Here is a 26420-nt window from a genome sequence, read left to right on the forward strand (position 1 = left end):
TACTAGCCACTTACAGCTGAGGAAAGAAAGGACTGGAGAGGTTGTCAGTTGTCTGTGGTCACACAGCCAGTAGATGGCCAAGTTAAAATTTGCATTCCTGCCTGTGCCTTTTCCATTTCACCAGTACTTACAAGAAAATGTCCATGTCTTGAATGAGAAGGATTCTTGAGGAGATGTGCTTGAGACAAATGGTGACCTGTTCAGCAGGAATATAGCCCTATTTCTGTTGTCACTTAGTTAGAAAAAGGTTCAGAAGGCTGAGATGTTGAAACTGTGCACATAATGAATTGAACAGAGGTTTGACTGACTCACATAGATGTTTCTTTGCCTTCCAGGAAGATTTCCAACCCGCAGCAGCTTCAGAGACCAACTGGGAATCCGTCACAAGCTCTATTTCAGTAAGTAATTTATTACTCTGTTGCAAGCAAAAGAAACGGGTGGAACAGCTAAGGTCAACCCGAAGAGGACTTCACCTGCATTAAGGACCTGTGGCTTGACCAAAAGCTAGATCTCAAACAGGATGTGTTTCTCCATTTCATTCAGGTTCCATTGATTATGTCAGAAACCCTTTTCCCTATGTGTCAGAAAGGTTTCCGGGAACTGTCAGTATAGCATGGTAGGAACTAGGCAATAACTTAAATATTTTTCATTTTCTGAGCAGAGCATTCCAATTAAAGATTTGTCCAAGCATATCAAACATATCAAACTAGTTCATGGCCCACACTCAAGTGGGGAATTTCAAAATAGCTTTCGAATATTCCTGGGAAAGATGTTAACCTTTGCATTTTCAAGGGTCTTTTCAGACTTGAAAAATCCCAATGTTTACAGTAAGATAACTTAAGTGCAAATCAGGCATGTATTCTATTTTACTTGGATATAAAACATAACTCACCCTGAAGCTGTAAAATGGTTCATGCTCCAGTTTTTCTCTAAACTTAGTCATTTCTCAGTATTCTGTCTCCTTGTCTACTTTGCACAGAAATAACAGACCTTGTTTTCACCAATCCTATGTGTGGCACTTATGTAGCAATAAAATACAAGATAATAAATGCAATTGTTTACTAAAAGGTCAAGAACATAGAGAAAGCTTGCCCATGGTTCTGAGTAGGTCCATGTGGCTGAGTCAGAGTTGTTGTGTTTTTTTTCCCTAAAATTGGTATGTTATCTTTTGCTCTCTGAAGGATTTTTTAAAAACTCTTTCATATGGCAGGATTCCCTCCACTATGAATTATGTGACTATTTAATTCACCTGGTATGGATGCTGGACTAGAACCTCATCTGATCAAAAGATCGGAGAGATCTTTGACGGTGATAATAAGTGTTTTGTGTGCTTTCGACAGTCCAGAATACATGCTCTGAACCTAACTTGGTGTAGGCAATCATTATCAATTAGATGAAACTCAACACAAGGCAGATATGCTGAAGAGGTGCTCAGGCTAAGCAGGAGGGTCACAGTAGAGGCTGATAACTCAAGGCAGACACCAGCAGTTTTTGCAACCTTGACTGAGGGTCATGGGATGCTCCAGCTTCTCAGGCACCTTCGGCATGATAGCTCAGGGTTGTCTAATGATTCTTACCCCAACCACAGAATTACAAGCCTTAAAGGACCTTCAACAAATTAAGAATAACCCAGGTCCTTTAAAACAGAGGCATTGTCTCATCCTTTTGGAGTATCTGGGGAAGTTCCCTGGGTCCAGATCCACTGCAAAAGCTTCTCGTTTGAGTTTCAAGTCTGGGTGCTGCTTAACTCACTTGTAAGACCAGAGCAAGCTAGTTTCTTTACTCAGAACTCCATTGTTCAAGAACTTTCTGGAGCAGGAGCAAGGGTCATTGGACTACCATTAACTTCTGTTTAAACCATACTTTGTTTTTGTTGAAAGTGGTTTTCCATTTTCAGAGCATTTCTTTTTTTACAAATTGTTATCATTTTAAATTAATGCAGTTAACTTCAGAATTGATTTTTATAAATACGTGACAAAAGCTGAATGAAATCATATTTACTGTTCAGCCGAAGGAGACACATTCAATTAGTTCTTTTTCTCAAAAATAGTTTTAAAATATTTACCTCAGAAACCAAAATGTTCTTGTAGTCTTATCAGGTCACCTCATCAGTCATAAATATTTCCTCAGCCATTGTCTTTGTTTCTGTCAACTGCCCTAAATCATAACTTGAAAACAGCAGTAAAGCTCATACACAGGGACATGTTTGCATTTTACCTATGGTTTGGATTGACTCTTCAGCCTCATGTTAGAAGAGATTAAATTTCCTCCTCCCTTCTAAGGGACTGATAGTTCCCCACAGCTTTCTCTGAGAGAGATGTCTGTGTACACACTATATTCTAGGCACTGCTGGGAGCCACCCTGGAAAACTCCATGCAGCCACTTTCCCCAGAGCTGTCACAAGAAGCTTTCACTTGCGTGGGAATGACTTGATCGGTGTCCCTGTTTTTATTTCAAAAACAAGGGAAGCATTTTAATTTCAAAGATTTTTTATGTGCTGCCATGCTTCTAATTTGGTCAGCTCATTTTGAGTTTTTTGGTTCTTAGACCCACACTATTGTGACACAAGTCTACTTGTAAACCATCTGGTGCCTATTAGCCAGATCGACTATAGATTATCCAGACAATACAAGTTAATGGGGATTTGGAATTATAGTCCTGAATTATAAGTCTTCTATCTCTAGCATGTGACCTCAAGAGAGATGTGAAAGACAGAAATGATGTGCATCAGTCAGGGTTCAGCTCGTATCAAGCAGACACACACACACACACACAGACACCCACACACACTCACCTAGATTAAAGAGACAGCCTATCAGAAGCAGAAGGAACAAATATGGCTGCACCCAGATGAGAGCTATATAATATCAACAATATGACTGTAGAGGGCATCTTTAACATGGCTTAACTGTGATTAAATCTCTGGATTCTTCCATAACGTATGACAAAAACCATGCCTGCAGATAAATGATCATTATTACCTGGATACACCTGAACAGAATACAGAGTGGACTCATAAGGTAATGAATGTAGCATGGCAGGAAAGGTTTGTTCAGAACTTATTTTAACAAGGATGTGTGAAAATTAGATGTATGGTTTCTTGTAAAAGAAACAAAAAATAGAGCTGGCCTGACACATTCATCAGTCGATTTCACCCTTTCGCCCAACTCCCTAGACTCCCTTTCCCCTACAGGGAATATTTGAAAACTGCTCCTGAGTTACACCAATGGTAGATTAATGCTTTAAAGCCCCTTAGTTGTGTGAAGAGGGACTGTTACTCTGAGAGCAGATGATCATCAAATCACTTAGCAACCTTTGGACCTTGATTGGTTAAAGAGAGACAACATTGCCTGAGTGTAAGATTATAAATTGTGGGCTTTGCTGTCTGGGACTCAATAGCACCTAATTTTTCTTGATTAGATACTACAGTCAAATCTTAAGGAAACAAGTTTTCATTAATTCCTATTTTCCCTTAGTGATAGGAGATATTTGCCTTTAGGGGATCTTATTTGTTTGGTAGTTTCTTTAAAGACATTTAAAAATCATTTGAGGCTGTGTGCTCTCTATTTCCTTGTTAATGGGTCATGAATTTTAACAGAGATGTTTGAATCATGGCTCATTTACCTCTAAATTGTACAAGGGTTAGTGAAGTAAGTGCTTGGAAACCTCATGTGCGTTGTATTCCATGACAAAATACATAATCCTTTCCAGGCTTTCAATGATGTTGTGTTTCTCATTTAAAGAGTCTTCCTGAGAAGTTTTAATGGCAACTGGGATCACTAGCAAACTATAGCACTTTAAAAAAAATATGTTCCCCATGTGAATCCTCTCCTTTTAAGTCAAGAGAGCCAGTTTCATGGCTAATTATCTTTGTTGACAGTAAATAAGTTGGCGAAAGTGCTAGATTTTATGAAAATGTCTCCAGAGTAGATTCGTACATTGCTCACACATCATCTGCAATGCCAGGTGACCTGTAAAGGGGGGATGTGGAGGTTAAAAGTGGGAGAGTGGAATTAATTATCAAAACTAATGTGGAAGGAGTTTGAAATTTTGATTCCCACTATTATTTGTTGTTATGTGGATGATTTGGGACCATGAACCGAGGAACTGGATGACTTAATTTTATATATTTCTATCTAGTCTATATTTTTAGATGATTACAGTTAAGATAAACTGGAAGTTTTATGATCTACTTGGATTTGATTTACAAAAAAAGCAAATGATTATCTTTTTAGTAATTAATTGATTTTTATCCAAGAATATGGCAAGACAATACCATGTTGTTTTTACATGGCATTGAAACGTATGATGTCTTATACTCAGAAGACTGTTTATGTTCCTTCCATATAGTTGAATGACTGTTGTATTTCACAGCAATGGACTTTTTCTGAGTACACTGAGCTGTATGTCACTCGTAGGGGGTATCCTATAACTCTCCATCAGTAACGGATCCCACTCTGATTGCGGATGCTCTGGACAAAAAAATTGCAGAATTTGATACTGTGGAAGATGTGCTCAAGTACTTCAATCCAGAGTCATGGCAAGAAGATCTTGAGAATATGTATTTGGACACCCCTCGTTATCGAGGCAGGTCATACCATGACCGGAAGTCAAAAGGTAAGAGACAGAGACTTGTGCATTCTTCATAAAACAGATAGAAATCTTAACAGTACAAGCTGAGTATCCCTTATCCAAAGTATTTGAAACCAGAAGTCTTTTGGATTTTGGATGCTTTTTGGATTTTGGAATATTTACATTTATACTTACTGGTTCAGTATCCCTAATACAAAAATCTGAACTCCAAAATATTCCAATGCGCATTCCCTTTGAGAATCATGTTGGTGCTCAAAAAGTTTTGGATTTTGGAGCATTTCATAGTTTAGATTTTTGGACTAGGGACATAACCTGTAATAATGAGTAAGGATTAGCAGTACAATATGTTTAACTCACTTAGATCAGGTGGTTACTATCAGTCCATTGTCATGTTTCACAGCACTTTCAAATGAAGTTCTGAGTTTTGCCCAAACTGTGTTTTTTTGTATCAGACTAAGAAGTGTTTGGTCCGGTGAAAGATATATAGGTCATAGTTTGGAGCTGGATGAGATCTTATAAAAATCATTTGAACCAGCTTCTTATTTATTGGCAAGCAAGGCATTATTAGCCCCAATTTTACAGTGGAGAAAGCCAAGTCAGAGGAAGTAAGTAATTTGCCAATGTCTGTGTGGTTAGTTAGCAATGAAGAAGAATGAGGATCCTGGTCTCTTGCTTACAAGAACAGTGCTTGTGTAATTGATAGTTTTGCCTCTCTGATAGGTGTGAAGGTTGGTTTAGTCCAGGGATGTCAGTGTTGGCAGGAGAGAACCCTATTAAAGCAACAGCCAAAACTCTGTTGGAAAATTTCAACTCTACCTTCTAGATCTGATATCTACTTGGTGCCTGGGTGGTTTATGTGCTTGAGATATAAATGTCTCAAGGCAGAGGAGAAGGTCTGGAATAGTTTGGAGATGTGTGAGGGCACATATTTAATTAGAAACTTTAGCAACATACAATAAGGGGAGAACCGAGAGGAACATTCAGGCAGAGAGAACATCATGAGTTAAAACAATGCTTAAACTAAAAAAATAAATATCCAGGTCTTACATCTGAGTGATATGATCTTAGGATGAGAATGTTTATTGGCATGTAAAGCTCCAATTAATAAAGGTATGAAATATAGTTGCCTCTTATTGAATAAAACAATTACTTCTAGTCTGTTATGTCCTTGCTTTATTTGATAAGATTTGTTATAATTGAAATGTTCCCTAAAAGGTCTTGAAAGACGGTTTGCATTGTAGATATAAAGGTATTTCACCAAGATACAGCTTGTTTCCTACACTTTGAAATATTAAGAATACTTTTAAGAGCTGTGAACCTGGGCTGCTTTAGCACAACCATTTATAACATTTGGGACAAAATGACTAATTAGTTAACTCCTGCCTGGGCCTTCTGCTTATGGCTTAGCTAAGAGGGGGACAAGAAAGTCACTGGTGGCCCTGATGTTATGGAGATACGCCATGTGCAGATCACTATAGCCTTGAATCTCTCCCGGGCTCAGATTGGATTCGATTTAAAGAAAAAATTGCTTTTCTGTAAGACATTGCTGTGTTTGGATCTCTACTAGGTCAACTTAAAAGAAAGTAAAATATGCACATGTTTTGAAAACCCCAGAGGAAATTTTACATAAAAATAATATTGGACAAACGAGCAATAAAATCTGACTCTGTCTTCAGCAGTTCAAGGGACAGCCCTTCTTGGCATCTTTTTTCTGGAAATATTAAAATTTTGAAATCACCTAAATCCATTACTTTTTTCCCGCTAGAAATTGTGTTGAGTTGGAGGCAGGAGGCCTGGATTCAAATTCTAACCCTACCACTTAAAAGTTTTGTGATTTATTTTTTTAGCAGGTACCCTGATCTCAATTTTCTTATTGGCAATGTGTGTGCAATAACACCCACTTCGGGGGACTGCTTCTGGTACCATCAAGAGCACCTGACACTTCATACGTGTTCAAAAATTGTTAGCTAGCTATAGTGACTTAGAATTCTGAAATATGCTTGCATTACTTCCTTGGTGAAGCCTACCTTGTCCCTTGTTCTGTCCCTGTGATGTCTACCCACCCCCTAACTTGGTAAAGTTAGGAGCACTTAAGACACCACCTCACTTTATATGTCCTACTGCTGCACTGTTATTGTACCTTTGTGTTTCCTCTAAGAGGATCTGGGATCCCAGCACCTCCTATGGTTCTCCACTCTGGCTGAATATTTAATAACTGAGGGAGCTTTGAAAACCTTCAGATGCCTAGTCCCACCCCAGATACATTGACTCAGAATCTCAATGGGGTGAGACTGGGATATATATTGATATTATTTATGGTTCCTAGGAGAGTGATCCTTAGAGACAGCCAGTGTCAAGAAGCACTACTTTAGAGATTGTTCATCCTGTATCTGCAGTACTTGCAACGGTCTCTGACATATTTTAGATGCTCAATTAATGTTCGTGGGATTGAATATATTACTAATCCAGTGTTAGCCTATTTCTAAAGTTTATAGAAACCACCCCATAGACTGGAGAGGGCAGCTTTATTAAAAATGTCTTTGGTTACCGAAATAACCTTGCAAGAGCATTCAAGGTGACATACTGCTTGATGTTTGTGACAAAGTAAACATCGTCTCTCTCCCCTGCTGGCTTAGGTTCCATTTCTTAATCTCTTGTTTAAAATGGCCCTAAGGCATTTTTGTACCATTTAATTTAACCCTGGCAAGTCACCACTGTCTCTGCTCTTGTATAAATATGCTGATTTAATTATTTATCATTCCACTGATGCTGAATCACCTGCATGTATCACAAAAACAAGGGAAGTCAGGTTTAATATTTCAGCTGGTATTTTCTGCTTTGAGAACTTAAAAATACAAATTCATGGCTTGTATCCCAATGTATGAGGAAGGGAGCAGTGAATAAACAGTGAAAACAGGAAAATAGCTATGGATAATGGAAGTCCATTAGGTGTCAAATAAAACTTTGCCTCTTCAGGATCTCCAAAAAGTCTCCTTCTATCAGTATAATAATTTCTTAATGATGTTGTGCAGAAACAAGCTCGTCATTTATGAATATCTTTTGAGCATCCATTCTTCTGATTTGTCCAGACAGATGGAAAGTGGCATTTTTCATGATTGCAAAGAGCAAGATTCTAAGATGACATTTGAATGTGAATATACAAAACACAGAGTTTTATGAACTCTGAAATAGAATGCAGACACACTGAGTAAAGAACTTATAATGAATCAGAAATATTTAAAATATGAAGGTTTATATTTTACAATTAAATAATGCGTTTTACTTCTTTTTATTTAGTAGAAGGGAGGTGAGGTGGTAAGTGAGATTTTGTTCTCTTCAAGAAGAGTTGAAAATGGTGAATGCAAAAGAACAGTAAAAGTTTTGGTGAGGAAAGAGAGAGAGAGGAGACACATAAAATTACCAGGTATTGAAACCAGGATGTCAATGCAATAATGTCTACATTTTTAAAATTCACAAGTAATAGATAAGCTCAAACTTGTCTGTAAAAGCTTCTGGACTGAAGATAATATAACAAGTTAATAAATTCAACTTTCAGTTTCCTAGGGGGTAATGGAGAAAAGGGTAGCATATATAATTGAAATCTGTAGATAACTGTAGTTTCAAACCTAATTTTTGCCAGTAGTTTCAGCCTCATGCTTTTAACCTCAAAGCTGCCCAGAAGTTAATTTTTAAAAATTAATGTTTTAAGTTCAAATTGCATTTACTTTTTATGGTAGATATTCTAACGAGTATAGGAAGTGTGCATAAAATTAGGTGAAATTATATGGGTATTCTTTCTGTAAGCTGCATAAATACTCCTTAAATTGCTGCATTACCACTGCAGTTTAACTAAAACTAAACTACAATTCATTTAAAACATATGCCTATAAATTTAAGGACAATGTATATTTATTCAAGTTCATAGCATAAAATTCAACATTTCTAAATTAAGAAATGATCAGCTGTGACTGGACATTAACTGAGAGGTGATTTATGAGATAAACAATATAAGTAAGATCTGTTCTTTTTTTCTTATTCCAGGAGAACTTGGCTTTCTAGAATGATAGTGTGTTTGCCAAAGAAAAATCCAAGACATAATGGCAAGGAGGGAAACCTGTTTTCAAAGCTTATGTTGTGATTAAAATATGAACAAAATTATTGGGGCGTTCCAAATTAATAGTTTTAAACTATTAATTAAAATATATTGTTCTCCAAAAAGTAATCATTTTTAGATACACATGCTAAAATTCACATCCACTCCTCTTTTAAAAAGTGTTTTAGACTTGACACAGTGGCTCACTCCTGTGATCCCAACACTTTGGGAGGCCGAGGTAGGCAGATCGCTTGAGCCCAGGAGTGCGAGACCAGCATGGGCAACATGGTGAGAACCTGTCTCGACAAAAAATACAAAAGTTAGCCGTGCGTGAAGCATATGCCTGTAGTTCCAGCTGCTCAGGAGGCTGAGGTGGGAGGATCACCTGAGCCCGGGTAGTTCAAGGCTACCATGGGCTGTGATTGCACCACTGCACTCCAGCCTGGTCAACAGAGTGAAGACCCTGCTCAAAAAAAAAAAAAAAAAAAAAAAAGGTATTTTAACATTGAGTGCAGTAAACATCTTGATATTAAATTAGTTCCAAATGATGACATTTGAAATATGTGATTTTTACAGACTCTAAATGGTTAGATGTTACAACTCTGGAACAGTTACCAACCCATTTCCAAGGATCTAATACCAATTCTATTATTTTCTTTCTGACATTTTGCTCTAAGATCTAAAACATTTGACCCTAATTTGCAAATTATTTACAGGTAAATAACTAGCATAAGAAACTGAGAAATAAATGAAATAAATGTTTTATATCAATATGTTTTCATTTGTTCTGAATTCTCTTAAGTCAGAATACCTTCTGTAAAAAATTTTTATCATTTATTGCTGTTTCTTTGTCATGCCACTGCATGCTAAACAGGAGGACACAAGCTTTGATTTTTCAAAAATGATTTCGAATGTAGGAAATTATTCAGAGAGCATTAACACATGAACATATTTTAGAAACTGAGTGCTTGCAGTTTTCTCTGTCTGCCTATTTGATACCTGGGTTAAGAATTTGCCAAAAGCCTTTTGCCGACACCAATGATGAGTCAGATCAGTCAGTCTTGAGATATCTGTAATTACTTCTCTGTAAATTAAGCAGGTACTGGTGACATCAATAGATAATAGAAATTAATAATAATTTGTGTTGCTTATTAATATTACATTATTGTAATAGTTTCTATTATTGAAAGATGATTAGCTTCATTGAGTTTCCTGAACCATGTGGTATATTTGGTACCTTTACCAAGTGAAAGTTTTATTTATCAATATTAAAATCGTTTGGCATAAATTTAATAGAAATAGGGCAAAAGAAAGAAGGATGTTGCAGTGGAAAGAGCATGGACTTGAGAGTCTAACTAATTTGTAATAAAACTCTAACTCAAATCCTAAAATCAGTAGCAGTGGCCTTGGAGAAGTCGCTTACAGACCCCTGATTCTCTATTTTCTTCTCTTTGTAAAATGGCTCTAATTATAAGCACTTTGCAAATTTGTGTTAGGATTAGGTAATAAAAGAGTATCTAACACCCTCAGTAAATGATAGCTACTGTTATTATTTGAATTGCTTACAAAACTCTGCACAGAACCAAGATATTTCTATTAATTGCTCTGCTGTCTTCCCTATAAGGCTCTAAGATAAGTAATCTGGAGAGCCTCACAGATAGTATTTGGCAAATATTGTCATATTTAAGTATCTGTATAATCAGTGTACTCATTAAAAGTTTACAAAATTATCTCTAAGTACTAAACTTTTCTGATACTATTTATCCAGAAATTTTCTGACACTATTTTGCTTACTGGATGTTTCTTCTGCTAAGCTTTTCTTTTAAAGACTTTTGCCACTGTTTATGACTTGTATGATTTGTAAGTATCTAGCTGCCTCACTTACTCTGTTTGCCAGCAAGCATTCATAAAAACCATATCGTTGTTTATCATATTGTGTGTGTCTACGAGGGCACACACATGAAATATTTTAAGAAAATCTCAGCAGTGGGACAACTTTCAGTTATTTTTCCTCCTGGTGCCTGTGCCACCTCTGCTTTTATCCTAGATGCAGTTGTCCATCTTTGTGGTTATCCTAACCCCACCCTCATTATCAAAGTTATTCCCCTCATCTAGGCATGTAATTCAAATGCAAATCAATAGGAAAAATCCATTTGACAGTGGAAAGCCATAGGTAACTTTTAGCGTCTGGATGAACAAATGTGCATTTTCCACTGCAGTTACTCTTGTTAAAGAGAAATGTGTGTTCCTTGTGTTGTCTGTGTCAATCTTTTTCTGTGAAGCATTGGAAAATTATTATGGGATTGTTTTCCTTTATGCCCCACTAGACTTAAGGAGACACTACACTGTTCCTAGAGCATATATGCTTGTAGGCACTGCTGGTGCTGAGAGATCCAACTCACTGAGTGTCTTTGCTTGCTGATATAGTTATGCATTGTGTCCCCACCCAAATCTCATCTTGAATTGCAATCCCATAATCCCCATAATCCCCACATGTCAAGGGAGAAACAAGATGAAGATAATTGAATCATGGGGATGGTTTTCCCCATGCTATTCTTGTGATAGTGAGTCTCACAAGATCTGATGATTTTATAAAGGGCACTTCTCCTACACTTGCACACATGCTCTCCCTCCTGCCACCATGTAAGACGTGCCTTTGCTTCTCCTTCGCCTTCTGCCATGATTGTAAGTTTCCTTAGGCCTCCCAGGCAATGCATAACTGTGAGGCCATTAAACCTCTTTTCTTTATAAACTACCCAGTCTTGGGTGTTTCTTTATCGAAGTATGAGAAGGGACTAATACACTTGGAAAGGATAGTGTTACGTCTGATGTAATCAAACTGAACACACCTGATCATTGGCTTTTTGTATTTAGTTCAAGGTGGGCATGGCCTTCCATTCCTTAGTAATCACCAATTACAGAATCTCAGTTCCTTCTAGTTTTAGGTGCTTCTGATTTAAACTTCCTTCTTTGATCTGTGTTACTCACTTCAATAATAATGCGGGCATGCCTACTGAGAGCTAGGATTTAGACCTGTGCTTCAAACACTCAAAACTCATTTAATCTTAACAAATTCCTTGGCAGGAGCTACTGTGGTTCCCGTTTTGCATAGTAAAAGAAAAAAATTCAGAAAGTTTCTGTGAAAGCTAGAAAATAGAGAATCATGACATGAACTTGGCCTTGTTGGCTGCAAAGCTCATGCTGTGAGCAACTCAATGGTGTTTAGAGCTCAGGGATTCATAGTCTAGTAAATGAGAAAAAGAAATTTTAAGACCTTCATCTCCTAACTTTTTTTTAAAAAATTTTTCATTTCATAGATATACTTTATACATCACCCCAGGTCATGAATTCCCAGGGTTCAGAGAATTGCTTTATAATGGTGTCACTGCTTTCATGGCTAGTTCAATGCCTTCCAGATATTCATTCAGTCATCCATTGATTTTCCAGTACATATGTGCTGAATGTCTACTTACGTCCAGTGGCTTTAGGCAAGTCACTTAAGTCCTCTGCAACTCAGTTTCTACATCCATCCAATGGGAATTGTAATATCTAAGATGAGGGTTTGCTATGAGAATTAAATGAAATTTGATTTTGTGAAAGCATCTCACAAAGTGCTGGATACATAGTAGTTGCTCAGTAAATTTGCATTCACTCATTGCTTCACAGTGCTTCTAAACCTTGAAAATCAGGAATTGTCTGATTAAGAATCTTTTACTGTGATTTAGGTTAATTTGTGTAAAAACAAGTGGTAAATGTTTTTATTCTTTAGATGTTAAACCCACATGTGGAGTCACAAAATTCAGTGTCTTTCATAATTTTAAGTTAAAGTATCCTGATAGTCCCTCATTAAAACTTATAAAATAATAGTTCTTTCCAGATTTATTTGCACTTCTGCATTGGGATTGAAATGTGAAAACAGTTTTCATAATTATGTGCTGATTTATAGAAGAGGGTATCTGAAAATGACAGTGAGGTTGTAATATTCATAAGGATGAAGACTCCTCCTGGTGAATTTATGAACCTTGAGAAAGGCTGAGAGCCCCTGGTTGCTTAGTACAAAAATAATACAATTATTCCTATAGTCCCCTCACCTCCCACCCCATCCCAAAGCATCATAAACCTAGTGCTGCAACATTAAAGGGAAATGTTTAGCACTTTTCATAACAGATTATGGCACTGTCTCCCATTTGACAAAGGCAATGTTCCTTAGCACCTTGATGTTTGCATCTGGGAACCAGTCTTCTCAAGGCCACGCTCTACCATGTGTGCCACTCCTTCTATATTTCACAGATCTTAGTGCCAGTCATCTCATGCATCATGGTTCATCCTTGGCAGAGCTGGTTTTAAATCCTAGTTTCGTAATTCTAACCTAACACTTTTGCACTACACCACATCCTAGACTAGCCTTGAGATAAGATCCAAACATTCAACATATAAAGTATTAATAATACTCTATGCATTCCTGAAAGATAGTTGGAATTGTTTTGCCTTTATGATACAAAATTAAACTGAAAAAATCCATGGTTTATCTGATTCATTCAGGTAGTAATTATTGAGTGTCTATTTCTTGCAAAGGGAATCTGGCACAAAGACGATGTTGTGCTTCCTTCAGCAGCACCTTGCTCCTAATCGTTGAAGTCAAATGGTTTTAGAAGTGAGCTTGAATGAGCTGCATTTGGTCCTTACACTAGGGACAAAGTCCTAGAAGAGAAGGGATAAAAAGATGATTAGCTCTCTATCTCCAACAACTTTTTTAGTTCAATAGAAGAGAAGCACCTGAATATAGATGCTTCTTAACTTTTGATGGTTTTACATCCCAATAAACACATTGTAAGTGGAAAATATAGTTAAGTCAAAACCACATTTAATACACATAGCCTACTGAACTTCATAGCTAAGCCTAGCCTACCTTAAACATGTTCAGAACACATATATCAGCCTACAATTGGTCAATATTATCTAACACAAAGCCTATTTTATAATAGAGGTTTAATAGCTCATATAACTTATTGAATACTCTACTGAAAGTGAAAAACAGAATGGTTTTGTGGGTGCTCACCATTAACATACACAGCTGAAAGCACCATCAAAAAGTAAAAAAAAAAAACCATGTTGAACCATTGTAAGTTGGACTATCTGTAAAGAAAACAAAACAAGGTCTATGAAGTAAATGCTATAATAGAGGGCAGAAAAAGTGTGGTGAGTACATAGAGAAGGGGTCATAGGAGATGTAGAGTGAATATGCCTTTTGACTTGAGCTCTAGAAGATTAAAATAATATAGCAAGCTGAGATGCCAGAGAAAGCAAAAGAGAAGAACAAGAGCATGGTTTTCAAAAACATCATGGCCCTACTTTGAGTGCTCATTCTCTCATGCCATCACCATGTGGTAAATATGCACTAGTATGTAGGCTGCTGCCGCATGCCTGCTAAGAGTTTATAAAGAACTTTAGCATTATAAAGGCTAGACCTTGTAACAACAACAATAAAATGATTACTGGTGCCAACATGGCGAAACCCCATCTCTAATAAAAATACAAAAATTAGCTGGACATGTGGCACACACCTGTAGTCCCAGCTACTCAGAAGGCTGAGGCAGTAGAATTGCTTCAACCCAGGAGGTGGAAATTATGGTGGGCTGAGATCATGCCACTGCACTCCAGCCTGGGCAACAGAGCGAGACTCTGTCTCAAAAAAAAAAAAAAAGAAAAAGAAAAAGATGACTGGCTATCTTCAAGGATATGCAGCAGTTTAATTGGATTCTCTGACAGTCTGTGGATGATCAAGAGAAAAAAGCATGTGATGCATCTGTCAGAATAAAGATTGATGAATGGCCAACACAGTGAAAGCCAACTGATAACTTAATGTTTAGAGACTGACTCAAGGAAACCATCCTCTTGTTGACCAAAACAAGCAGTAAATTATTGTGCATGTGGAGAACAAAGGTGCTTTCCCATGTTCAAAGTGAGGAGATTATTTTGTTTCACAATGAATTTTTGTATTCACAAAAACAGACTTACCTTTACATACCTTGATTTTGACCCAGAAAGGCACATTTTGGACTTCTGTCTGCCAGAACATGTAACTTGTATAAAATAATAAATACGTTTCACTTTAATAAGGAATAGATTTTTAAATGTTTATCTTAAGCTGATCACCACCCATGTTGTGCTTGCCAAGTATGTGAAGTATTATATTGGTTTTATCTGTCCTACAGAAACTAGAATCTCTAGGATCCTGGCATTTGTTCCCGCTGAGGACAAATCATTGCTATCAATCCATTCAGCTCCTAGATGAGGCAAGAAAGGGTTCAAGGAGAAATGAGGACAAAATGAAGAGTGCACATTGGCCAAAGTCCACTCGGTTCAGATAAAAGGACGAAATGTTATATAACAATACCAAAGACAAAAGTAGACTCTGAATAGCTGCCTGGTTTATTAGTCAGAACTGAATAGATGGATGAGGATACACAGGAGCTCATGCTTGGGTATGTGTATTGATGACATTGTGAAAATGACAGGTTAGTGCCTATGGGTGCACCTAGGAAGCCAAGTCATTTGCACAGCAAGGTCCTCTGGTGGGAAGACTTCAACATGGCTTGTGGAAGCTGCTCTCTGAACCCTCCTTCAAATCTTCACACTGGGCTCATATGTACAAGAGGCATGAAGGGACCTGGATTCAAACTCTGGCTCTACCACTGACTGGTTGTATGGCTGTGGACAAGTTTTTTTTTTTTTCTTAACTTTTCAAAGGCTCAGTTTCCCCAACTGCAAAAGTAAGAGTAATGATTATATGTAATTCATAGCATTTATGAGTATTTCATGCACTCATGAACACAGTACTTAGTAGTCTAGATGGCCAGGATCAAAAAGAACAGGTTGACTCTCCTTCCTCCCACACCTAATATTAGAAACTATAAAAGGGTGTGCATTCACATCCCCATTCTAGAGCTCAGATTCCAGCATTCTTATTACATCTCAAAGCATCTCTGTGATTAGGCTGCACCTAGAGGCAGGGGCTGCAGAAGGAAAAGTGCTCACCTGTGCACTGTGCAGCACCCCACACTTGAACAGCATGTCCAGAGGAAGTCTTTGAGGACAGGGGAGCCTTCTTAGCCTTTCCAGAAAACTGCCTGTGTGAGGCCCAAAAAACTTAACTGATGTCAAAGAGCCTTGATAAAGCAAGACTAACATTCAAAATGACAGAAGAAGAGGGATTATTCCATGATGTAGACTGGGATGAAATAAGGGACGTTAGTTGAAATTAGTGGGCCCTTGAATTAAATTTGGAGCACCCCTGCTCCTCTGAAATGTTCAGCTATGGAGACTGATGCAGGAATGGAAAGGGCAGCCCCTCTCTCTGGGTTGACACCACTTGGCCTGTCTCCCGCCCAGAAGTCTCACTCCAGAATCTCCTTCTAACCCAAGCACCAGAAACCTTAATTGCTCCTCAGCCTCTGTCTGGCTCCTTGCTCTGCTGCACTGACTTATCAGTCTTCTTTGACTGGAAACTCAATATCCCCTGCAGAAAGTCTGCAATCACGCTTTGAAGTTATTTGCATCCAGTCAGAACAACCTTTCAGTTCTAGTTCTAAACTGAATGCCTCGGTGGTTTCAATAGCCTGATATGTAGGGCAGTTGGATTCTACAGCAGTCACACTGGGCCACAGTTCTTAGTGACATTAGTGAACTGATGCATAAAACTGACAGAATTGTGAATCTCCTCATGGTGAGTAAGAAATGGAAGTAACCAATGCTAGTCAAAGAGTTATACAATGTGAGGAGTTTGGTTTCAAATAGAATGAGGCTTACATGGCTTCTCCTGGTTTGTGGAGGGCACTTTGGAGTTTATTGGAATTCCCATAGGGAAGGCATGCTGTACTTTGTCTTGAGTGTCTTCTGAAGATAAGGATGTGGCCATTCACCACCCAACCCCGGTTCAACATCAGACAGGAAAGTCCAATACAGCCCTTATAACATTGGTCTTCTTCCTTCAACTAATGGCTTACTGACCATCCCTCTATTCTGCTTAAAGTGACAGAGACTGTGGAGCAAAAGGGAGAAAGGCTTCAATTCCAGTTTTACCATTTACTGTTAACTCTTAGCAAATAATACTCACTTCAAATGGGGGGGGGGGGTAACAACTAAATGTAGTCATATCCGTAAGGTTATGACATAGTTTAGCAGAGGGCTGAACTAAAGCAGAGTCAGTGCTGCTGCTTGCGTCCTGTCCCTCTCTGCCTTCTCACACATCACAATCCCTTCCTGCTAATTGTACCTCTTTAGTCCTCCATGTTAGACAAATATCTTCCCATTATCACAAGCAGCAGATTTGGCCCTCTGCATCAGCCCTGTCCACAAGCCCAGGAATGCACAGGCCAGCATCAGTATTTATCTCAAGGTAACACTTGTAATGGATGATTGCTGCACTTCTTAATCCATTTATGTAATCCTTTCTGCTTTGCTTGCAGTTATTTTCAGGGCTTTAGCAGCAATGAAATGGTTCCTTTCCCAAGACAGAGTTCATTCAATTTAAATCTGGATTGATTATAGCTAAAGTTATGACATGTCTTTACAAAGGAAGAAAAAAACAGCAATAAATTATGCATAGTGATTATTTGGCATTTATTTAGTTCCCACAGTATCCTGGGCTCAGCATATGACAATTGGGGATAAATCCCTGCCCTTGAGAATCAAAGCACAGTTGTGGATATAAAAAGACAAACAGGGATGCGGTTAGTGGACTCATGGTCCACACTTGTTCCTGCAATTTTCCTTAGATACATTCTACTGACACTGTTCTTGACTTTTGACCTCTACTCCCTAAGGCTTTTTTTTCTTCCTTATCCTTAAGCAGTTTTGGTTTAAGCCTAAGACATTTACCAGGGCTAGAGTTTAGAATGAACATGGTGATATCTGCCTAACATTCATGAGATTCCTTCTGTGGTGGCCTGGTGCACACAAGGGCGTGCATTGGGAAATGGTGGTGGGTCCTGTGCAGACAAAAGTACTTGCTTCTAACTGTGTTCTTGTGAGAAGATACTCATGTATGTATGCACCAATAAGAGGATTTGGCTGCCAAATGGATGGATAATTGGATGGACTTTGAGAACACGAAATCAAATCTAATTTATGTAACACAATAATACAAATTGAATTCAAGTAAATATTTATGACTTCGCTTTGAAAATATTGTGGTGCTTTTAGTTCATAGAAGTCCCACTGACCATATCCCTTGATAATCATTTATATAAAGCAATGTCCAAAGAAGAAAAATAAAGAGGGAGAAAGATGTAGTAGATTTTTAAATTTTGTCCATTTGACTTTAAAGGAAAAGAATGTGAGAGGGGGAGATTCAAATGAATCAAGATTAATAAGAATAGCTGGCATTGAGTGCCAGGCACGTTACATTCAATTCTTCAAATGATTACATGTTATAGATGAGGAAGCGGAAGTTCAGAGCCATTAAATAACTTTCCAACTAAAAGGAAACATAGCCATGATGTAATTGAAGGCAGTTGTAACTTTACTGCGGCTCCCAAGCACTTAACCACTATGCTATACTGCCATCTAGGACCCATTGCACAAATATGCACCGTATTCACGAAAAAAAAAAATCATTTTCTCTAACATGTTGATTAACTTCGAAGTTAAAAATAAAATTAAAACCCTTTTCTTTATTACATTTATGTGTGAAATTTCACTGCCAGGTAAATATAATACAATTGTTGTCCCTAATGTGTCCTAGATATAATTTAAACTATATTTAAGTGATGGCTTAGAGTCAGGATTTATTTAGAATGAAGAAGCAATTTATTTTGTCTTTTTGAAGATAAAGGCAATTATTTTAATTTGCCAAATGTTTCATTTTCTTTCCTCTGAACTTTTTTTGCATAAAGAAGATGCAAGAAAATTTGAACCAAGACATGAATTTTAGCCAAGGTTTTTCTTTTGTTTTGTTTTGTTGTTGTTGTTATTTTCAAAGGGTAGATGGGATCAAGAGAGAAATTAGGTCTTTTACTTTAGGTTCCCGGTAATTGAGAGCCTGAGGATGGATTTAATCCCAGGATTAAGGTTGTCCTCACAGAATCTTCCCACTCTATTCCCCAAAACACATGCTGAGCAATTGTGCTTACTGTTGTGTTTGCTTACACAGTGCGTGTATTTGTTTACAGTTGACCTGGATAGGCTCAATGATGATGCCAAGCGTTACAGTTGCACTCCCAGGAATTACTCGGTCAATATAAGAGAAGAGCTGAAGCTGGCCAACGTGGTCTTCTTTCCGCGTTGCCTCCTCGTGCAGCGCTGTGGAGGAAACTGTGGCTGTGGAACTGTCAACTGGAGGTCCTGCACATGCAATTCAGGGAAAACCGTGAAAAAGTATCATGAGGTATGTCATTCTTAGATTTCTTGTTGCAATGCTTAATCTATAGGATTCAGGAAGACAGGGCCATTGCATACAGTTGTTCAGATTGTTCGCTGCACAAGGGCACCCAGCCAGGGTTTGATTAGGAGCAGAAATTCTACCCACACTAGGTTTGCCAAGCCAAGTGCCCTGATGACAGGTTAATCCTATCCTGACGAAGGCACTGTTTTTTCTAATTTGAACAATACACCATGTGGATCAACATCGACCTTGTTAGAATATATAATCAAATATGTGATATAGTAATTTCAGAGCTTGACCTCCTTGCAGAAAGACAGAAAAAAAAAGAAATATGATGTTATTCATTTACAGGATATGACTGCACAATCTAATAAGCAAAACATTAATTCAATTATATCATTTAATAAATTTGGCACAGTAAAGATAGCAAAATATAAATTGTCAAAGATCTTTTTATTTTCTAAATATGAAGTATGTTTCAAATGGAAATGCTGAGTTTATTCTAACTATTATTAAGTGCTACTCAGGGAATCAGCTCTTGGATTATGCAAAAATAGACAAAAGTAAAAGAATATAGGAGGAACAAAAACTTAAAGAGGGCAATAACCTTAATAATAGTAATAATGGCATTTATTGCTTGACAAAAACTATCGTAAGTAATCATTAGCTCATTTAGCACCCCATCGACAATATTGTAAAAATGTTGCTACTTTTATTCTTTTTTTATAGGTGAGTAAACTGAGCCCTAGGAGGATCAGTAAGTTGGCCAGCATGGCCTGGTCAGTAAATCACAGAGCCAATCCACTGGTTCCAGGGTCTATGATTTTTCTTATCACTAGTAATATATAGCACTTTATTGAGCATAAAAGATAGGCCGGGTGCAGTGGCTCACGCCTGTAATCCTAGCACTTTGCTAGGCCGAGATGGGTGGATCACCTGAGGTCAGGAGTTCAAGAACAGCCTGGCCGACATGGCAAAACCCCATCTCTACTAAAAATACAAAAATTAGCCAGGCATGGTGGCAGTCACCTGTAATCCCAGCTACTCAGGAGGCTGAGGCGGGAGAATCACTTGAACCCAGGAGGCGGAGGTTGCAATGAGCTGAGATCACGCCATTGCACTCCAGCCTGGGTAAGAGAAACTCCATCTCAAAAAAAAAAATTATATATATATATATATATATATAGAGAGAGAGAGAGAGAGAGAGAGAGTAGATTGAAGAGGAGTTACAGCTGTTCCGTGACATAGGCAGCAGCTCTAATTACTTTATTATTGTGGAAACATGTGCAAGTCACTAAAGTTTAGACTCAGTTTTCACATATGTGAAATGGGACTGAGAAATTAATATATCAGATAACCCCTTCCAGAGTTGCTCTGAGGGTCAAATAAAATAATGCGTATGAAATATATTTTGCAAGATGTTAAACATCATGCAGAAATATGTTTTAAAATATAAACTAAAATATGAAGCAAACATTATTGTTAGGAATTACTGTTTGAGTTGCTCTCCATCAGTGTCCACGGCAATCCCATTACTGGGTATATACCCAAAGGATTATAGATCATTCTGCTATAAAGACACATGCACACATATGTTTATTGCAGCACTATTCACAATAGCAAAGACTTGGAACCAACCCAAATTCCCATCAATGATAGACTGGATAAAGAAAGTGTGGCACATATACACCATGGAATACTTTGCAGCCATAAAAAAGGATGAGTTCATGTCCTTTGCAAAGACACGGATGAAGCTGGAAACCATCATTCTCAGCAAACTAACACAGGAACAGAAAACCAACCACTACATGTTCTCACTCATAAGTGAGAGTTGAACACAGGGACACAGGGAAGGGACTGTCGGTGGGTTGGGGGTAGGGGGAGGGATAGCATTAGGAGAAATACCTAATGTAGGTGATGGGTTAAAGAGTGCATAAAACCACCATGGCACGTGTATACCTACGTAACAAACCTGCACGTTCTGCACAAGTATCCCACAACTTAAAGTATAATAATAATTTTAAAAAGTGTCCACCACAACAAAGGAATAGATAGTTCTCTCTAAACAAAATCTCTAGCTTTGTAAAACTGTTTTTTGGAGGCTTTTGTGGTGGTGGTGTTGTTTTGGTTTTGATTTTTATTCTGAGAACAACACAAAAGTCATAATAAGTTAGGAGGTAACTTCTGGATTAAGCAAAAATGAGTAAGTAGTAATTGATATTTTCAACTTAGAAAATGTAGGAAATTGTTCCACTGTGACCATACTTACTTCAGACAGGGAAACATTATTTTAGACCTACATGGAACATATTTTCTTAGTCATAAGAATTGCTTACTCCACCCCGCTGTTTTCAAAGGAAAAAAAATGTTCTCATATCTAGAGAATGCTATCATCTATGTTCATTGTGTTTTATTTTTGTATGAACTGATGAACTCTAGATTGGATGTCGTCCTTCACTTCTAAGAACCTGAATTTTATAACCGTTAATCATATCCCAAGGATAAATGCAGAATGCAGTAATCAGGTTATAGTTAAAATAATCTAGGAAGTGACAAGGTCTCTACCTAGTAGTAACTGTGAGGAAGAACATTCGAGGTCAGGGCTTTGATGTATTTGTGGAGTGCTTTATTTTTATCTTGACTCTATGCTCAGATAGAATTTTTAGCTTGATTTAAAAAATTACTTATTGTGGGAACAGCAGAGTGAACCATAGACCCCCAAAGACCCTTGCCTCCCAGCCAGTTAGTTCTGAAGAACACTGAAGGCCTGGCTACCCTCCTCCTCTTAGTTCCTTTCTTGCCTCTCCACACAATAATCATTACTTGCAAATTTCTATTCTCAGTTAATGTGTAGAGGGGAAAACTCTTGATCTCTTTGTTCAGTCGCATGAGTGGGTTTGAAACATTGGCATCCTTTGAAACTGTATCTAAAGCATCTCTTTAAGACATGTGTCCTAATATTTTTACTTCTAGAACTCTGCAAAGCTCTATAAAATCACTCTGCCAAGTGCTGGACAAAAGGAAAAATAAACATCCATCACCAGCCAGTAACTGCTTACCTGGAACAAACACTCCTGTCATATGCCCCTGAGACTCCTGAAATACCTTTGAGATGTGTCACAATTATCACTGTCAAGTGCCCTGTGGGAAATAGCAAAAGGGTTATTCCATTTCCAGAAGTAGGGGTTGCTTGAGCCTAGTCTCATTAGGGAAAAATTCTAGTCCTTTATTCTGAGTTCTGTGTGTGTATTCTTACCTCTGAGAAATGAGAAACCAGTTTCCCCAGCTCATGGTTGCAACTGATGAGATGTGAAATGAGTTTCTGTGAAAGATGAGCACCCTTAAGGGGGTAATGAGACCTTGTCACATAACAGGCTTGTGTGATTCTCCACAAATATTTCAGTGCTCAACCTTGAGGAATTTAAATCCAAGAAACTGGAAGCTTCTAACGAAGCTAATATCATTGCTTTTTTCACAGGTCATATTAGTTTTCCTGTAGGGTTTTGAGCAGTTTTCACTGTGCAGTAAAATGTGACTAACTTTATTATTTCTTCCTCTCAAAAGTTTGTAGGTACCCTGTTGAAGTATTTTTCCTCTTAACAATCATTCTATGCTTCTTGGAATGTACTAGATATAGAGTCGGAAAAATACCTTTTCTTCTACCCTTCCTAGGTTCATGGCTTAGGCCACTCTAACAAAAGACAGAATAACAAAGGAAAAGCGTACTCATTTATTGAATATGTTTTACATGATACAGAGGCCTTGGTAAGGAAGTAAAGAACCAAAAAAGCGGTTCAACCTGATAATTTTTTACAGTAAGTTTGATAAAGTGTGGATAGTTGTGGAGAAATATGATAGGGCAGAGTATGATCTAATGGTAATAAACTGGGGAAAATTAGCAAGGCCTGTTTGTTCAGATTCTTCTTTGTTCTGCCTTTGTCTTTGGAGATAAGGATTCTCAGGCCAGGAGCAGTGGCTCATGCCTGTAATCTCAGCACTTTGAGAGGCCAAGGTGGGATGATCCCTTGAGGCTATGAGTTCAAGATCAACCAGGTCAACATAGCGAGACCCCCATCTCTACAAAAATAAATAAATAAATAATAAATAAAAAAATGAATTATTTTTAAGCAGCCAAGTGTGGAGGATGTGTCTGTGGTCTGAGCTACTTGGGAGGCTGAGGCAGGAGAATTGCTTGAGCCCAGGAGTTCAAGGTTGCAGCAAATCATGATCATGCAACTGCACTCTAGCCTGGGTGACAGAGTAAGACCACATCTCAAACAAAAGAGCAGGGGGGGAATTCTTCTTTCTTCTGGGTATAACAGGGGCACCTCTCACATGAGGGTCTTATGACTTGCTACATGGGAAGGTCAGAAAATCCTAGGTTTTATGACCTCCTTCAGGATGGAGGGTGAGGGGAAGGTCAGAGTGATCTTTCTGCTTTTCTTGTTTTTTCAGATTCCTTCAGCTTAAAGCATTTGGGAGTACAGTGTCCTGAAGCTCATCATAGGATATAAAAGATAATTTGGGTAGTGATTTTTGTTAAAGGGAGGATTCCAGAAAAACATATTGTGTAGACAATTGGAAGAAACTATTATTTCAGTTCTCTTCTCTTGATAGTGTATAATGAAGGAACAGGATATTCCCTTGAAGTATAGTGACCTATTAAATTATTACTCACTGTTTCTCATGATTTGGTGCCCTGGCTGTATCCATTTAGTCAACAGCCAAAAACATAGGAAGCATCAGAGAGGTAAAGATAGATGTTAATTTCCTCTGTTCTTCCTCTCATAATTTTGTCAGGATGCTTGACATAACCACCTGCACTGTCTAATAGATCTTCCTGTAGTGATAGGAATAACCTATATTTGCAGTGTTCCATATGGTAGTCACTAGCAACATGTGGCTATTGGGCACTTGAAATGTGTGTAGCACGAATAGAAACTAAATTTTTAGTTTTATTTAGTTTTAACTAATTGAAATTTAAATCACCACACAAGGCCATGACTACCTTGTTCAATGGCACAAACCTAGACCTATCTCTGATTCTGGCACATTTATAGCATCTAGAATCATTTATCCATCTGGACAAAATGAAAAAAAAATGACTTCTTCTTGTTTTAAGGTAGAATTTTGTATTAAACATTTGCATTTTATCACAGTTTAAGAGTTAGGAGATGTGTTAATAAATTGGTACAGATTATCCTCAACTTAATGATGGTTAGATTTAGATTTTTTTTTTTACATTTCAGTGGGTTTATGGGGGGTATTAATGCATTTTCAACTTAAAATATTTTTAACCTCCAATGGGTTTATCAGGATATAGCCCCATCATAAGTCAACTAGCATCTGTATTTATACATGAAACATGAGGTTAGAGTAATACACTGTTGACCTTCAGATTTGAGGTAAAAGAATAGTACTTTGTTTTTACATGTTTGAAACATCTGTTATTGAAAAAAAGAGTACCTAAATTTTCAAATTGAGACCAAAGCAACAGAAAATAAATTTTGCACAAGGAGTTTTCATTCTCTAGCAATAGGGAGGGAGTTTTTGGGTCATGGTTATACCTAACCATAACAAAAGTCAAGAAAATCTCTTTTCTATTATTTTTTTGGAAACCTCATAGCTAGAATGTGTGGAGTCTCTCTGCCTCTTGTCCTTTCTCCACCTTTGAGTGAAGCCTCATGGTCTGTGGTGTTTTCCTACCAAGATAGGGCAATAGAGCAGAAAACTTCCAGGACTAGAAAAGATGTGGGTTCTGGTTCCAGCTTTGCCACATGGAGGGGCAACTGAGGACCAGCCACTTAAAACTTCCCAGGGCCTCAGGTTTCCTCACTTCATCCCCATAATAACCTACAATTTTGAGTTCCCAGGCAAACCTGAAATTACATCATATTCATTATCTGTTGTTACACTTGATCCTGCCCCCGAAATCTTATTGAAATTGTGTAAGTAATAAAAACAAATTGGTGGTTGAAATGCTAGGCAAATGCAAAAAGAATAAAGATATGATCCGGAACAGTAAATGTTTATAGACTGCTTATAAAAAAGTTAATTCACTCATCTTGACAATGGCAATGATAACACCTGTGCTTCTTACCACCTGGGGATACTGGGTGAATGAAGGCATCTGAAGACTATAAAGTACAAGACAGATGTGGGTGGAATTAGATGAGAGCCTGGTCTGGCTTTCTCAGTTCTGATTACATTTCTTCCCTGATGACTCACTTACAAGTTCGTGAACTCCTTGTTTAAGTATTACAAACTGCACACCCTCTCCCTTCTCAATCTAGCTTCACATCAGGCCTTCCTGCCAAAGCGGCAAACTTGCCACATGGGGCAAGGTACTCCCCAAGCAGACAAGGCCCATCTGTGTCATGAATGATACCCAATGCTAATGCCATGCTCTGAAATTTAGTGCCCAGCCAGGCTTTCCATTATGTTTTCTGCAATGGATAGGCTGAACATGTAGTCAATAATCCTCTAAGGTGCTGTCAAAATCATTTAACTATTTAGTTTTGTAAAGTTAAAACTGCAACCGAGTACACCTCATAGTAACCCTAGAGTCTCACAGAAAGCATCTATTTGAAGTAAATATGCACAGATGTCATGATTGCATTTTCAAAATTCATGAGCATGTTATAAACCCCCACTATAACCCAGCTTTTTGTCACCTTCAAGCTTAACTTCTTAGTATAACAGTGTTGAGCTGTTTGTCATTTATGTCTTTTTAACGGAGTACTATGTCTTTGGGACTTGATATCAGTCCTTCTGTTACAATGCCAGCCACTGCTGTGATTATTGCCTGCAGGTTGAGTAATTACTCAGGGAGAAAATAATATGTTATCCCTTCTCAAGATATTTTTGCTTGTAGTCACTTAGGTTTCAGAATAATTCACTAGCATCCCTTAAAAATATTGACTCTGTGTACATTTTTTATAAAGGCTATAAGCATGAAAGAGATCAAAAGAGAAGCTTTTTTTTTTTTTTTTCCTTGAGAAACTGTGTGTGCTGAAAACAGCCTGCTTTAGAAGTTAGGAAGAGGCTGGGCGCAGTGGCTCATGCTGTGATCCCAGCATTTTGGGAGGCTGAGGCAGGCAGATCACCTGAGGTCAGGAGTTCAAGACCAGCCTGGCCAACATGGAGAAACCCCATCTCTACTAAAAATGCAAAAATTAGCCAGGCATGGTGGCACGTGCCTGTAGTCCCAGCTACTTGGGAGGCTGAGGCAGGAGAATCACTTGAACCCGGGAGGTGGAGGTTGCAGTGACCCGGGATCACACCATTGCACTCTAGCCTGGGCAAGAAGACTGAAACTCCATCTCAAAAAAAAAAAAAAAAAAAAGGAAG

At 38.0% G+C, this 26420-nt stretch overlaps 1 protein-coding gene across 2 annotated transcripts in view; it reads left to right on the forward strand.

The window, feature by feature from the left end:
• Positions 1-26420, forward strand: part of PDGFD (platelet derived growth factor D) — a 250594-nt gene that overhangs the window by 211738 nt on the left and 12436 nt on the right. For both annotated transcript variants that reach the window (XM_003253060.3, XM_003253059.3), the window contains exons 4-6: positions 336-398; positions 4419-4617; positions 18859-19073. In XM_003253060.3, coding sequence (XP_003253108.1) covers positions 336-398; positions 4419-4617; positions 18859-19073 — 477 coding nt within the window. The remainder of the gene's footprint in view (positions 1-335; positions 399-4418; positions 4618-18858; positions 19074-26420) is intronic.

This window comes from Nomascus leucogenys, chromosome 15 (assembly GCF_006542625.1).
Source record: "Nomascus leucogenys isolate Asia chromosome 15, Asia_NLE_v1, whole genome shotgun sequence".
Classification (NCBI taxonomy): Eukaryota; Metazoa; Chordata; class Mammalia; order Primates; family Hylobatidae; genus Nomascus; species Nomascus leucogenys.